A 16,123-nucleotide genomic window follows, 5' to 3' on the forward strand; every position below is an offset into this window, starting at 1 on the left:
ATCATTCAGGCAACATGAACTCATGATACTGGGTTTACTTGACTTTGTTCTCAAGGTCATAAAAATACCACAGGCATTTCCACATTTGATTCACATGACAGACTCTCAAGGAATCGAAAGAAATCCCAGCTTGATCATAACAGCTTTTTTTTCTTTTTGTTTTTATTGAACACAAGTATTCTGACAGAATGCAAAGTCAAAATTCTCAGTTAGTACTCAGTATTTACACCAGTGAGAATGGAAACAAAGGTGGTCTCGATGTTTCACTTGGTAAAAAGTTTATAACAAGAGAGAAGGCCCCCGAAGTTGGGAATGCTGGGTAGGGATGTTAATGGAGGTCTGAAAACCACCATCCAGACAGACAGCCTACAGTGAAAACCTGGGACTTGGAAGGCTCCATAAAAAAGTGTGAAAATAGAGTTACACTTCAAAAGCTGCACTATATACACTACGGCCCTTCAGGATTTGGAGACCCCGTGCATGGCACCGGAGTGCCCCTGCAGCAGAACTTGGCCATGCCGGCATTTATGTGAATACATATGTATAGCACATACACATATAGACACATAGACATTGGAAAATGGTAGAGTTGATCCCTCCTTCAAAAAATTAAAAAAGAAAACTATAAGCTTTTATCTCTTAACATAAAAGATAGAACATCTTGAAAATAAAGTGACTCCCTCTTTGATTTTAGAGAAAGCATTGCTCTGTTTTATTTATTTATTTACTTATTTTTTAAGGAAAGGAAAGCTCACGCATGCAAAGACAAATCTATGTATAATGGGAGAGAGGCAGACCAAAAGGTGGGCAGTCTTGGGTTCCAGCTAATGGCGGAGCCAGGGTTCTGGGAGAGGGGGTGGTCAGCCGCCTCGGGCCAGGTTATCTGAGGGTTGACTATACCTCTTTTTCTTCCTAACCATCAGCACCAAAACCACAACCACTCAGAGTGAAATGCAGTCTTCACAATAAGGTATATTGTGGGCTTGGCCTAGATGGTCAAAGCCATTAACATCACAAGATGAGGAACTGATCCCACTGACAACCTGGTGATAGGAAGAGCCCACCACGCCTTGCTAGGTCCTCCTGTCGCAGACACCCCGGAGCTCCCTTTCTGCTGTGCGCTCTAAGAGCTGTCTTCACAGTCCTTGTTCCTAAGAGCCTATACATGTGAACCATAGATTTGTGCAAGCCCTAGAATCAGAGGGGCCGGAGCGATGTATACTGGGACCCTCCATTTCCATCCCCAGGAGCTGAGAAAATGCAAAACAACCCCACATTTAGCAAATGACAAGACCATTATTTTTCACAGTTTGAAATTATAATCTAGCATATCGCCACTGATTGGACTGCAGAAGTGTCAGAACCTTGGGGAGTGTGGCCCACAGAACAGACTCAGGGGCAGTCTTGCCACCCTTACCTCTTGCTGTTTGCACCTTAGGAAAGGAATGAATGCTGAGCCCTGACTTCTGTTTTCTTAGGGTCATCTTCATCATCATAATTATTTTTATTCATTTTCTTTGTTTAAAGGCTTCAATTCCTTTTAAGAGTTATTTTTGTTTCCTGAATATTTTTTCTGAACTATCTGCTATACCTTCCACAACCAAACTATGTTGAAGTTTTATTTCAATACTATGACAAAAACACGTTTCACACTAAAATATTCACGCATCCACAGTGCACAAGCTTGCAGTTCTAAAGTAGAATGAGAAAAAAAAAAAAGCAAAATTTCTATACAAAGGGCTGGCTTTTCCCTTCTCCCCCCTCCCATTCCCCTTAAAGTTTCTGTATTTTTCCCCCACTTGGTTTCCAATCCAGGAAAGTTGTGTTATTACTCCAGACAGCAGGTTGGTTTTTGTTGTTGTTTGTTTCTTTTGTTTCTACAAATGCTGCCTAAGTGAACAGAAGGCCGATGTTACTTCAACAGATTTCCAAAAAAAGACACTAATTCCCTGAAGCACACATGCTCTTCCGCTCAAATCTAGATTCTGGGCTCAAAATGAAATTGTATGTATATATTTTATTTGGCTTTCTACAAAAAGGGGATGTTTGGGGTAAAAAACGTGTGTTCACCAAGACCAGCCCCAACTATACAATCTTCTCTGCTTCATTCAACAAAGCCTAAGGGATCCTTCAAAAGGAAGGACGCAGACGCCTGGGGAGCAGATCCTTTTTCACAGATACAGGCAGGTGGTGGCTAATCAGAAAGTGGTCTAACCCCCAAGGAAAACACCAAGAACCAAAAAGCAAGACCATTCTGGAACAAGATGGATTTTCACCTGAGTTGGACGCAGGCAAAAATTTCAAATCAGAGTCGGGGGAAGCGCCACTGTAAACAATCACATTGTGTAAAGTTGTCCAGTGCTAAAGCCTGTGATGACCTGACCCACCTCTAGGCAGGATTTGTAACGTAAAAAAGAAAAAAAAGGCAGCTAATTTACACGGACATTTAAACACAATCGAAGTCAAACATTTGTCAACTTGTAAACACTGGAAAACAAAGTTGGCAGAAAGGAAAAACAAAAAAAGAACAAAAAGAAAAGGAAAGAAAAAGAAATCCGAACACTGCAAATTGAGATCTACCCCCAGAAGCTGCAATTTGGCATTCTTCCTACAAAACAAGAGTCTACGTGGGAATTGAATTCAGCTAGAAAGGGTGACACACTTTGCATACTGAACAAATACAAAGTGAACAGAAATTATAACTTATTTATGAGGTTTTACAGAGTTGAAACTTGACTGAAAGTATAAAAATAAACTTGGACTTTGTTCATCCGGTTAGTCTTAGTGCCTGGAAGTATTTCTCTGAAACTGGTCTGTGCCAATTGGGCAACACCAAGTGCGGTCTTCCTAAACCTAGATTTTTTTTTTTTTTCTGAGCTTCCTAGATTCTTAATTTGGGGTCCTTTTGTTTGATTCTTAAATGGTTTCAGGGAACGGAGTGTCCTAGTTTGGCTGTGGGTTTAACCTTTTTGTCTCATTTTCTTACAAGTGAGTGCACAACAAAGGAATCCTTTCTATAAACCTACAAAAAGGAGATCCCATGTTTATCTGTTTAGTTTTTTTTAAAAGGCAAAAGACACTAGAGGAATGAGGGTTGTGTGTGTGTGTGTGTGTGTGTGTGTGTATGCGTGTGTGTGTGTGTGTGTGTGTGTGTGTGGTGATGTTGGAAATGCTCTGGTGAAGCTGTTGTGTCACTTTTTATTTTTGATCTTTGCTTGTCTCTTGTCACCCATCATGCTTTGCTCTCGTTCTCCTTCGTTTGCGTGGCATCGTTGGGGACCGTCTTGACTTCTGCTGGCGCTGGCTTCGTTTCTGACTCCTGGCACTCCGACTTTGCTTCTACAGGGCCCTTCCTGCAGAGAATAGAGAAAATAGCTCTGAGACTACGGTCTGCAGTAACTCACCCTTCAGCCAATCCCTCAGGGGGCGCTGCAGTTAGAGCAGTGGCTTCTGACCTCAGCGGCACGTTGGAGTCACCTGGGAGCTGTAAAAACCACTGAGGCTGGGGCGTACCCCAAAAATCCTGATTTAATTGGTCTGGACATGGTGACTTTTAAAGCATCCAAGTGATTCTAAACGTGCATCCAAAGTTGATAGCCATTGAATCAGAGGAATGAGACCTTTCCCATTCCAGCCCTAATCTGAAGCCAGGGTCTCGGTCTTTACCAGGGACAGTGGAGGGGCTAGCAGATGCAGCCTTTCCTCATCCTGAGGGCCTTCAGTAGCAGCAGTTCAGCTTGGTATAAATGAGGCATGCTGGGTTGGGTTCCCCAGGACTGACTCCAGGGGCCCCTACTATAAACCACCTGCTCTTGCCTGTTCCCCTCCTCCCCACCCCGTGCCCTGTGTTTCATGGTGAGGCCTCCGTGGCCTGGGCAGGGGGAGAAAATGCTCTTTGTTCCTGAGGCAGCTTTCCCTGAGTCTGGTGACAGGCTAGAGTGGCTGCCAAGCAGAGGGGAAGTTGAGTGGGGTCGGGTAGGCAGGGCTGTCCGAGTCCTTTTCCTTCCTGACCGAGATCTAGGGCCCCTGGGGTGAGTCCCCTTGCAGCTCTTGGTAGCAGCACCACAGCTTATCTGGTAGCAGCCTCTGGAGACTCGATAAAAACCTAGGTCTGACCCTGCCTCAGTCAGGCCCCGGAGCCAGAATCTGGTCTAAGGACACACTGGGCAGGCTCAGACACCAGTTGGAGCCACTGCATTTTGGCATCACCATTAAGAAAGTTGTAAGCTTAAGGACCTTCCTTTGCACTTTGGAGATCTGAGTCCTCCAAGCCACTCAAGGGCAGGAGAAGCGAAAGTAGGTGGGAGTGTGTGTGGGCATCTGGAAGGGAGTGTGCCAGGCCTTCTGGACCGCTTCCTGCGCAACAGTGCTGTTCCTGTGTGGACACAGCCTGGCACGGGATAACACACCGATTGCCTGTGGGCCCCAGGTTGGCCAATAGGGCATTTTGGTCTCCTTAGCTCGCTTCCCAAACTATGCTCACCAGTGGCCCAACCGCAAGGGCTCCCCCAGGGAAAACAGACGCCACTGCTAGGATGATAAGGATAAAACATAATTAACATGGCCTAATTAGTGAGCAGGTGGCTGCTTACTGGGCCCCGCTGTCTGTCCCCACCCCCCAACCCCCCTCTGCCTTATGCCAGTCCTTTGGTTGACAGAGAAGTCCTGGATTAGGCTGAGGACGTATCTAACAAGAAGGACACAGCACAGCACAAACGCACACCACCACGGGACACAACCCCAGGACAGTAGACAAGGAGAGGCCGTACTCGGTCTTTGCTGGTGCAGGCGAAACAGAGCTGTCTGCAGTGGAAGGAGCAAGCTCAGAGGCTTGTCCACTGGCCCCAGCGGCGGGAGCAGGAGAGCCCAGGGCTGCAAAAACATCCTTTGCAAGGTCAATATCTGGGGTCTTGAAGTTCCCTTCGTCCATTTTAAAGTCCTCGCCCTGGGCAGGGTTTGTGGTGCTGACGGAGGCAGCCTCGCTCTTCAGGCTAGTGAGGGCCGTGGCTGCCTCGCTCGGGCTCTTCACGGCGCCGGGCTGGGTGGGCTCAGGGTCCGGGCCTTTGGTGCTAGGGGCCTCCTGCTTGGCCTGGGGGACTTCTGTGACAGGGCCAGCCGCTGCTGCTAAGGGACTGGCTGCCCCGGCTGAAGTGGGGGCTGGCGCAGGGGCTGGCTTGCTCACTGGAGGGGCCTTGGAGGCCTCCCCCACACTGGCAGGGGCGCTTGGGCTGAGCACAGCCCCCTGGTTAGCCAAGACACTAGAAGACAAATTGCTGGCAGCAGGGGCTGAGGTTGGGGTGTCGCTCAGGTCAACGAGGGGGGCCACCTTGGGGGCTGCAGCTTGGGGTGGGGAGGAGGTGGTGACGCCAGGCCCCTTGGAAGGGGTGGCCTGGCTGATGGGCACAGAGTTTGAGTCGGGGGTGGCCGTGGCTGGGGGGGCAATACTGGAGGTCAGGGTGGTGGTCTCACTGGTGGGGCTGTTCTGAGCAGTGGCAAAGGTTTCGGTGATAGTGTCAGAGTTAGCGGTCACGGTGGTGACAGAAGGCAGCATGTCCTCGACAGTGGCTGTGGCATCAGCAGGCAGCCTGTGGAGAGGACAGGAAGTAGAAGAGAATAGACAATGAAGCTGGGACGAGACAGAGAAGCGGGCGAAGGGCCGAATCCAAGGCGGGGGCTGTGGGCAGGGCATGCAGTTATGCACAGGCATGGACACAGGCCCACAGAGAAACGATGACTTGAGTGGAAGCACATGCCCAGGTGGGCAGAAGTAGAGACAGGAGACGACAGAGAACAAGGCAGTCAGTCTAAAAGGGACCTGCTGGCCCTTCCTCCCTGCTGATTCCCTCCAGCTTTCTGCACAGGGCTCCCTTCCCCATGCCTTGCTTGCATCTCGGCTCAAGGAGAGGCAGGTTTCAGTTCAGCGTCCCCCACTGCAGGCATCCTAAGTCCCTGAGGAATTGGGCCCAGCTGCCCTACAGGGCTCTATAGGCAGTGATGGGGAAAGTCAGGAATAAGGCAGGCGATGAATGCTCCAAAGGGCCCCTAAGAGCCACAGGATCCTCAGCCACAGATTTTGTTCTTCCATTAAGCTCCATTCCCCATAAGACCCATGATAGCCAGGCAGTCATTACAACCACAACCCGACATGGTTTCTGACTGAGGGTCCCTGAGGCTTCCAAGAACAGGAGAGCCAGGGAGCTTTACCAGATGCCAAGTTCCCTCACCCTTTTAGGAAGAATGTAGAAAACCCTATAATTCTTGGAAATCCTAAACAGAATTTCCGAAGCCTCTCAAAGCTCAGCCTCTCTCAATGACATTTCTCCCCCTTAAGCCATTTCCAGGGTATGTGTGTGTGAGTGTGTGAGAGAGAGAGAGACGTGGGAACTGGGTCTAGCGAATCCCACTATGCAGGGAGCTCGTTAAGGGCACCTACAGCCACCCTAATAGAACCAAGCATGCCTTCTCTCTAGGGAGAGAGTGGGGTCAAGCATTTTTCAGCCAAGGCATTTCTGGCCAAAGGCTCCAGAACTCTGGCCTGCAATGTCTGGCCAGGAGCTGTGCGTGGGGAGCACGGGAGGTGTAGGCAGGGAGATAAGGTGGGTGTGGGGCTCTGCTGCGGAGGTAGCAGCCCCTCCCCAACACGTACTCAGGCTCTGTCAGTGGTGTGGTCTCGTTGGGCTCTGTGTGCTTCCCTCCGTCGTGGTTTGGGGTTCGTTCTTCCTCGGTTCGCACCTCCACAATGGGCTCCTTGGACTCATCTTTCCTGCAAAGAGAGCTCAGCTCATTCAGTCCTGGGGGGCTGCGGGTGGGGCGGGCTCCCAAGGAAGCCAGCTGTAACTCAGGCACGTAGGCCTAGTCCAAGGCGGGCAGGTAGGCATCTAGAGCCAGACCCAAGTGCATCACCCTCAGTCCCCACTCTTGCTAGCTGTGTGACCTTGAACATCTGATTTGCTCACCCTTGTCTCCATTTTCTCATCTGTAAAATGGGGCAAATAACAGTATCTACCTCACCTAGCTGTTACAACATTAACTGACATAATGACTGTAAAGTGCTTCACACAGTGCCTGACCAGATAAATGCTCAAATGATTTATATGCATATACATATAAGTATGTACACATATGTGTTCCTGTATGTATATGCATGTGTGCACGCATATCCAATGCCTGGCATATGGTGGTGCTGAATGTCTTATTTCCTTCTCTGTCCCTTCTTGTCTTGCTCCAGCTCAGCCCCACCCAGTGACAGCCTACGAAGGCTCCTGCTAACTGGCTCAGGATCTGTTTCTCCAGAGATGCTGGAGGGGATAGCATCTGGATTGTCAGCTCCAGGCCAGGAAGTTTTATCTGTTTTGTTCCCCCTGGTACCCTAGTTCCTGGGAACGGTGCCTTGCCCATAGTAACTTTTCAATAAATATTTGCTGAGTGATGCACGAATGAATGAATGACAGTAAGGCAAGTGTCTCTCAAATCCTGGCCCCTCCATTGCAGGCCCCACAAGCGTGGCTCTGAAAATTCCCCTCATTTTGACTTAGGCAGGGATTTTCAAACTTCCGTGAGATTCTAGTACACTAGATGTGGGGTTGAGCCCAACAGTCTGATTTTCAAACAGGGACTCCCAAAAACCAGGCTTTAAGAAACATTTCTCTAATGCTTGCTTCCCCTCGGGTTTTCAAATGGGAAAACTGAAGTAGCTCAGCGGCTGGGCCCCTGGGCTGGGGCAATGCCCAGACCTCAGCAACAGCAGGTGTGCACTCACGAGAAGGCGGCTTTGCCCTCCTCCATGTCCTTGCCCTTGGCTCCGGGCCCGGCCTTCCCGCACAGGTTGGCAGCGATGCACATGAGCAGGCCGCACTTGTTCAGGAAGTAGCAGGTGATGTCGACCACCACCAGGAGCAGGACAAAGACGACGATGAGGATGCCCACGATGGCCCCGGTGCTCAGGCCCGCGGTGGGGCTGCCGTTGGCTTGGGTGGGAGGGAGAAAGAGGGATGGCTGATGGTTAGCACACGGAGATGCAGACCCCTGGACCCTGCAGAGCAAAAGCCCCTGAGCGTGGGGTAGGGCCCGCGGGACAAAGCCATGGCATTTGTGGTCAGAGTGACACCTTCCCTGGTGTCAGATATATTGAGACAACAGGGTCTCTATATTTTCAAGAGGGAGGGGTGGCAGCCTCAGCTTAAAGACCAGGGGACAGGGGCATGAGGCACCCACAAGTCAGGACGAAACTGGGGACTGGGAGCTGGGTTTCCATCTCTGCTCTCAACTTCCGGGCCTCCCCCAGACCCACCCTCAGCCATATCCCTGTGAGCCCTGGAAGCAGGTGGGCAGGCAGCGCTTATTGGTTTCAGGCTAGGCTATGGTTCCTGGGAGCAGTCAGTGACAGGGTCCCAAATGGGGTGGCAGAGGGTCCCCAGGGCTTCCTTTGGGCTTGCGGTAATATCAGGCACAAAAAGATGCCCAATCCACTACCCCATTTCTCCCCTCTTTAGGAATAGCTCCAGAGGACCCCAACATTGGGCCACAATGGCTTCATTGTTTATCCTTCTGCTTTGCACCCAGGACGATGAATGAAGTCATTTACTCTGGAGACATGGAGGTCTCCCCAGGCCCGGTGGGCAAGGTGAAAGGTCTGGGAATACTCACCATCTGGGCGCTCAGACACATTTAGATTAGACTTTAGGAAACCAGCAGACTCACCCAGAGATGCCCACCCACAAGGACAGGCTCGCTCACATTCAGGACAAATGTTCACCACAGATAGACACATTCTCACATTCGAGCAGCTGCCAGCATCCCCTCTGGCTGGTCTCACTGTGAATGAGTCACTCTTTGTCCTGATCCCTTGGTGTCCACCTGAAATCCCCCAGGGCCCTGGACTACTGATGGTATCACAGAAGGCCCCCAGGCTCAGCTCCCGAGAGCCCCCTGATGATGGAGGTTACTTGCTTCAAGTGGACCCACTGACCGGTGTCTGGGAGACGGCAGTCATGCTGCAGGAAGAAGAACCTGTGCAGGGCTCTGCCTTTAAGTCAATGTGGAAACAAGGACCCCAGACTGAAATAGGGGCACTTCTGCTATGTTTCTCTTCTTCTGGAAGGAGAGGGTTCCAGAACTGGCAGCTCCATCCCACCACCAGACCTTGTCTGAAGCTTCCTATGTCCTCAGGACTCACTGGAGGCAGAAGTGTGGCCATACCTGGATCTCACTATGCCTTTGCCGAGACCCAGCGGCCTGCCAGTGACGACCACACCAGATAATGGAAGTGTAATTCAGGGTAACGGGTGCTGGGGATGGTCACACATTCTCCTTTTTTTCATGTAGTCTGTGTTCCTGGAGGGGACTCCTTTGTCTGAGCTGGGGGTCCCTGCTGAGGCCCTATAACCAGCAGCAGTCTCATCCCACTGGCCCTTATTTCAAACTTCAGTCCAGGCTACGGGCTACCAGCCTCGCATGACAGAGATGACCACTCGCAACCTAATTCCTAGTGCCCAGGGTGCAGTTGGGCCTCAGCCAGAGGAGACTCCCAAGCTCTCAAGCATTTTTGGCCCTTTTGGGACCTTGGTCTTTCCTCCCAGCCTTTCCTGTTTTATTCTCTTGTTACTACTCTCTGCCATTTTCTGTTCATTGACATACTATGTATTTGGCTGCACCCTCCAGAATGTCCCAGCAGGTACCCTGTCTGTCTTATGTCTCCCCAACATCTAGGACAATCCAATTTATAGGAAGCGATCGAAGAACATTTGTTGAACAAATGAACAGGTGTTTAGCCTGGAGAGGAGAATGCTGTCTTCAGATATTTATAGATATGTTGTGAGAAGGAAGAGTAGTCTTATTTGGTTTTACCAGTGGATGAAGACTATGAGGTGGGAAGCAGATTTCAGCTCCATATGAGAAAGAACTAGCCCACAGAGCTATTCAAACGTGGTGTGACCTGCCTCAGCAGGTGAGCGCCTTGCTGTCAGACGCATTCCAGCAGCAGCTGGACACCCCTTGGGAAGGATGCCACAATGTTCTGGATGAGGTTCCTGCACCGGGCAGGGTCTGGGATATAGGGTGTCTTCAAGTCCTCTTCAATCGTAAGAGCCTGTCATTGCACATTGACACCCTACAGTACCTAGTACATGGCACAGTCTCCTTAATGTCAATCTCCTCCAGAGTGTAGACTAGGACAGACTTTTTCCTGGAAGACTAAAATGCTTCGTAGGTCCCATCTTTATTCATTGATTCTCGTGATTTTATTTTTATATGAAAAATAAATACCTCAAGTGTAATGTTTCCCTACCTGCAGCAGAATTCCTGGGGTGCTTTGTTAAAAATTTAGATTCTGGGGCTTCCCAATGCTACCAAATCAGAATCTCTGGGGTGAGGCTCAGGAATCAGGGTTTGATCGAGCCCCCCAGGTGATCCTATGTATATCAGAGTTAGAGGACCACTGATTGTAGCTCTTCTCATCCTTGCATTACAATGTGACACAGCCGTTTCTATGACTCGCCACCCAAGGATGAGTTGTGGAGTCCCACCTGGTGGCCTTGACCTAATTGATGTACTGGATTGATGAAGAGAAAGCAAAGACTATCCCCAAAGGGAAAGGCACAGCCCAGTTCACCACTCAGAGCCTAGACTTCTAAAGGAAGTTAGGTGCTCCTCAAGCTGGAGAAAGAGTGTGTGTAGCTTTCACAAAAAGAAGCATAAATAAGTGAAATACCAGGATACAGATGAAAGGGTATTCAAGTCAAACCCGCACTCATTATCTCTCGGTGGATGTTACAGAATTATTTAGTGCAGGAAGGCTAGAACAAAGGTCATCTCCTGCATCATACATAACATTTTACAAAAGGAAAACGAAAATAACCTTCCGGGGCCTATCTTTGCACCATCTTCCTCCTGACCTCCCTTGACTGACTCACCTCCCCACCTGCATGCAAAGAGAGCTTCTTGGGAGCAGTTCCTCCATAACCTCTGGGGCTAGAGCTAACCTGAACAGTGAGGGTACAAAGCCAGGGCTGTCCATCTGTGGTTCCTGGTGTGGGAGAGATTGGCACTGAACTGGGAACTGACTTGCCCCAAGACTAAGACCTCCAAATGCCTACTTTCTTAAGTGCCTTGGATGGGAATATGGGTCTCACATTTACAGATACCCAGGGGGTCTTGAGTCATCATGCCACAGGATCGTGACACAGCAGAAGTGTCCCCTCCAGCCCATGACTCTCAGAACAATTGAACTGGGGTTCTGGTTTACTCACAAACCCCTGACGTATCTGCTTGCGACTGCCAGGAATCTGCTAGCCAGAGGCTGGTGCTGGGGGCTTTCAGGCAGTATCCCACCACGTGTGATTATAAACAGAATAGGGTTTGCCAAAATGAGAACTTTCTCTCAGATTCTCTCTACCACAAGGTCACTTTGTGCAGCCTCTGTTAGAGTTTTAAAGGGAGCTGTGAAATTGGGAGGCCTTACTACAGAGTTGTATATTTGGTGACCCAGAGTGTGTGCCCCTGACTCCAAAGTGACCACCTCCGGGTTCTGCAAGGGCATTTACCATCACCCCCCCCCCCACCTGCTGGGGACTAGGAAAGTCTAGGGAGGCAGTGACCCACAATGGCTCTTAGGATAGCTGAGAAAAATGCATAGCTTCTCATCAGGAAAGGAAAGCATTTCCTTCGCTAGAACTCCACTCAGCAGGCTGCAAGTTTGGGGTACAAGCTAAATGGCCCTCTGGGGTAATCAAAGTCATCCAGGTACATGTAAGGTGGAGGGAAAGGACTTTTGACATTTGGTAGGACACACACTATCAAATAAAATCAGAACACACTGGAGAGTTCACATGAACTGTTATTTCCTTTAATAATGCAAAGGTGTAAACTTCATAAAGGCCTCGCTGATTATCTACACAACAATGTTAGCATTCTTATTAGTAGAAAAACGTGATCCAAACTTGCTGTATAAATATTCCAAAAATGAGCAGAGGCGCCCCGTGGCGTGTGGAGCATGAGCAGTGCAGACACAGGGCGCGGAGCTAGGCAATGAGCGCTCACTCCTGCAGGGCTCTCTGAGGGCTGCTATCTTAGGGATTCCTGGAGGGGCTGGGGGCCCCAGCCATGACCGAGAACTCAGTGTCTAGTGGGAGCGGGTGTGTTCTCGTGCTGTCTCCCGAAGGGCATCCCATTATAAACCATGGGCCTGTCTAAATGTGGCCACTGTAATGACCCCAAATTTGCTTCAGCTGAGGCCTGCAAGGCCCCAGGATGTGTTGAGGGGACAGGGCCGTGTCAGGCCTCCCCTCACTTTGGGCTAGATTTCCAAAGAGTCCTTTCAGAAGCACCGACACTGTCCCCCACCTGTGGGTAGGTCTGGGACCTGAGTGGGGCAGACCTGAGATGGGTGCTCCTGGGTGGACATGTGACTGATGCCCAAGATGATATCGAGAACATGCTGGGAGCCAGGAGCACAGTGAGTGGTCATCTGCGTGAGGACCACTGTCTCCCTCCCTCGCCCTCTCTGCAGCGCTTGCTAACTGGGATTCCCATACCAGGCCCGGAAGCACCATGTGCCTCTCCTCAATGCTCTGACTTGTGCCTAAGAACCATGCTGCTTCTTCTGCTGCCCAGATGTGAGGAGGTCAGGGAGCCCAGATGGGGAGGTGTGAGAGGGGCTGGAGGCAGCCGGGGCTGGGCTAAGAGGCACTACCTGCCTGAGCTGTTGGGCAGCATTATGTGTCTGCACATGAGTCTCTAAACTACGCGTGTTGGGCACACTGGCAGCTCTGCCCTGCAAGCCATGGGATCACTTGGATTCCCAAAGGGAAAAGCAAGTCCTTGAACATTAAAACATAACAAAGGAACTAAAAAATAAAGAGACCAAAGAGAACAAAAATCAGACTTCTGTGGAGATGCTCAGAGATGAGATGTGTAGAATGATATGTGACCACAATGGAGGGAGGGAGTTTTTATTCAGCAGAAATTCCATCCCCAGGCACACACACCGATGTTACTAAGCAGGACTCACCCTGAATCTCCATGTGGGACTTTTGCAAACACCAGCCCATTTCCTCTCCTGGGCACTTGGGGAGATGTACTCCCCAATAGCACAGAGGAGCAGCTGGCTTTCACCAGGTTTAAAAATGTCACTAAAGCCCCTGACCGACAGGGGGCGTGGGGCACTCGGGAAGTATGACAGGCTGACTGAGTTCTAATTTATCAACACTCCAGGTTGCGCAGTCGTGGAGTGTCCTGTGCCCTCCCTCCTGCCTGTGTACATGTATGGGGAGAGAGCAGGGCTCATGCCTGGCTCCGAGTGGATGCTTCCAACTTGGGGGACTGACCTGTGTGATGACGTGCGTCACTGCTGAACCACAACCCCCAAGACAGGAGGCTCTGTGCTGAGCTGCAGTGGTGCAGCAGGTATCACCCCCTGGGACACACGCACCTGGGACACAAAGCCAACAGATGTCGGGCACAGCACAGGTTGGCCCTGTTCACAGAGCCACATAGGGTGTTGATTTTAATACCAGGACCAAAGCGCCTCCCAGAATGTTTGATCAGCCCCAGGAAATACTCAAGAAATCTAATTTCTTCCACTGCATGGGCAACAGAGTGACTTAAGTTGCCATCATGTCAGCAGAATGTTCGTGAATCCCAGTGATCAGACTCCGTTACCATGGGCGCTGAAATGCAAGCAAAGGCAACTACGTATTGAGCGTGGGGCTGGCATGGGGGGCATGTGGTGATTTTAACAAGCCGATTTAAGCTTTAGGGCTACTAAGAAATCTTCCTCTGCTACTTCATTTTCGGGTCAGAACAACAACAAAAATGGAACAAGTAGCAGATGTACAGAAACATCTCTGTAAACCTAGCATAATGTTTTTTAAAAATACTGTTTAAAGAAAAGAGCTCCCGAATATTTTGTACTGCCACTCAAGGGGTAAACTCCTTTTGAAGTGGCACAAAAGTGTATGTAAATGGAAAACTGTCTTGAGGTTCAGCCTTTTCCAATTGCCAAACCTTCCTCTTCCACATAGAGTGCGTGGTGGTGTGCCGTGGTGGTCCTGACACGTTCTTCCAAAGGGGGCACTGATAATTCTCATAGGAACTGGGCTTTTAAGCAAATTTAATTTTTTTCGTGTTCTCAAGTTCCTAACAGAGCAAAAAAAGAGTCACTGCAGAGAAAAGCAATGAGACAAAGGTGTAGGACGCAGAGGAGCTTCCCAAGGTCGCTGCAGGTGCCAAGCAATGGGTCCCCACAGAGAATGTGGTTGTTTAAAAACAAAGGTGGCAGTGGGGATGTCCCAGTGACGTCCAAGGTGATATGTGTGACGACAGACATAGGGAGAAGGAAAGAGAAGGTAGAGACAGAAACAGAGAAAAAAATAGATAAAAAGAAAAAAAATTAGGTCAAATATAGAAAACACAAGATTCAAAGGTTAATTCAACTTAGTAAATTAAACTGACAAAGGTTAGAGAAGAGTTCAGTGCGATATTATTACCATCAGGCCAGTTCCGAAGCTCAGCAAGGCCAGAAGCAGCATAGCAGGGTGAATTTGGGGGTTAGGGGTCAGCGAGCAAATGAAATTAAAGTGAGAGAACAGAAGCCTCCACAGTAAAACACAAGAGTTTGATTAGGAGAGTGTTACCTTTGACTAAGGTCAGGTCTCTTAGATTCAGTGAACGAGTCTACCCATAGCCTTCTAGTCACTAGAGCTTTTAACACGTAGTGGTAGAGATGCATTTGATCACTGCACTATGTGTAGCAAACAGCATAAGGACAGGGGGCGCCTTTTCAGCCATAATAGGACTCTTCTTCCTATTGCATGACACCCCCCCGCCATGGTGCTGTTAAAGAGAATCCAGTTCTGCGCCCCTCACCTTCTTCCACCTTGCTGACCACAGAATTCCAATATGAATGCACATTTCGTAATTCAGAGGTTTTATTCTCAGGTCCAAATGCAATGGCCGGGAAAGTCCAACCCAGTGCAGAGCCACTTCCTTTAAGGCCTATGCAGGAGAGCCCCAGAGGCTTCGTGAGCAAGGTGAGCAGCGCCCCCAACCCTCTCTGGGTTAACTGGGCTCCTAGATGATTAACAAAAAGAACTCTGAGGTCTCCAGAGGGCAGGACTCTGGAGGGCAAGGTCTTCCCAGAATTTCTGTATCTGACACACACTGCCCCCAACTTCTCCAACCCCAGAAGCTGATGCTGCTGGCAGTACCTAGCACGTGATCGCAGCACGTGCAAGCCGCCTGCCTATGGGGTCTTACCCCAGGAAACAAATGCCACCAGGAGTCTGTCTCCCTGCAAAGGGGTTACGCAAGCCTGTCACACCCCAGCTCCTCAATGTCCCATAAAGGCCGAGCAGATCTGGACACTCACATCAGAGTATCGATTTCAAGGGCAAACTGACTAAACAATGCAAAGAAAGAAGGGGTAGAGGATGGCAGGGCCACCTCCATTCGGGCATCCTATTAGCAGTAATGAGAACATTCCTTGCAACCACACCCAGGGGCCTTGTCTTCGACACTGACCACTTGACCAGAGCCTGCAGAGACATGCCCACCCCAGCATGTGTTAAGGGGCCTCCCTGACAATGCAGAGGGTAGGACCAATCGACGCTTCCTCATCTATGGCTTAAGACCCACCTGCCAACTCCTGGAGGCCCCCACACATCTGTCAGACACACACATTCATGCACAACCGACCACTGGGAACCACACACTGATCTCATTTTGTTGCTGCTTGAATAACCCACGTTCACACATACAGCCCTGTGTTATAGGCAGCCCACATCCTTTCTGGCCTCTCTCCTGTTGGGAGGAGCAATCATGACAACTGAGCCGAGAGCCCGGGCAAACACTATACACAGGACAAGCAGGAAAGGGGCCAGACCTAGACCACTGGGAGATCAGAACATATTCCCATCATGGCATAGAGTTTATGGGGCCCTCTCCAACAGGCTGCAGCTCTATGTTCTATGCCCATCTCTCCTGCTTATGGTTGGCATTTGGCTGCTCTGGAGGTTGACAATCTCTTTCTACCCAGAGGGATTTGGTCAATGAGGAGATGGGCCATCCGCAGCAAGGTAGCTGAGCCACAAAGCAGAACTCTCACTTTGTTCCCACACTTGCATTGGTC

The 16,123-nt window shown here is 49.9% G+C and overlaps 1 protein-coding gene across 19 annotated transcripts in view; it reads right to left on the reverse strand.

Moving 5' to 3' along the window:
• Positions 1-141: 141 nt before the first annotated feature.
• The window catches only part of NCAM1 (neural cell adhesion molecule 1), a 311,612-nt gene continuing 295,630 nt past the window's right edge, over positions 142-16,123 (reverse strand). For 13 of the 19 annotated variants that reach the window (XM_019753318.3, XM_074335480.2, XM_074335479.2 and 10 more), the window contains 4 exons: positions 7,760-7,967; positions 6,647-6,763; positions 4,770-5,585; positions 1,998-3,353 (listed from right to left, as the gene is read on the reverse strand). In XM_019753318.3, the coding sequence (XP_019608877.1) occupies positions 3,233-3,353; positions 4,770-5,585; positions 6,647-6,763; positions 7,760-7,967 (1,262 nt within the window). In that variant the 3' untranslated portion in view covers positions 1,998-3,232. Of the gene's footprint in view, positions 3,354-4,769; positions 5,586-6,646; positions 6,764-7,759; positions 7,968-11,820; positions 14,214-16,123 lie in introns of those variants that run through there. The other 6 variants (XM_019753325.3, XM_019753323.3, XM_074335488.2 and 3 more) reach the window with 4 other exon arrangements.

This window comes from Rhinolophus sinicus, chromosome 14, assembly GCF_057876585.1.
Source record: "Rhinolophus sinicus isolate RSI-liver-muscle chromosome 14, RSI-T2T, whole genome shotgun sequence".
NCBI classification, from domain to species: domain Eukaryota; kingdom Metazoa; phylum Chordata; class Mammalia; order Chiroptera; family Rhinolophidae; genus Rhinolophus; species Rhinolophus sinicus.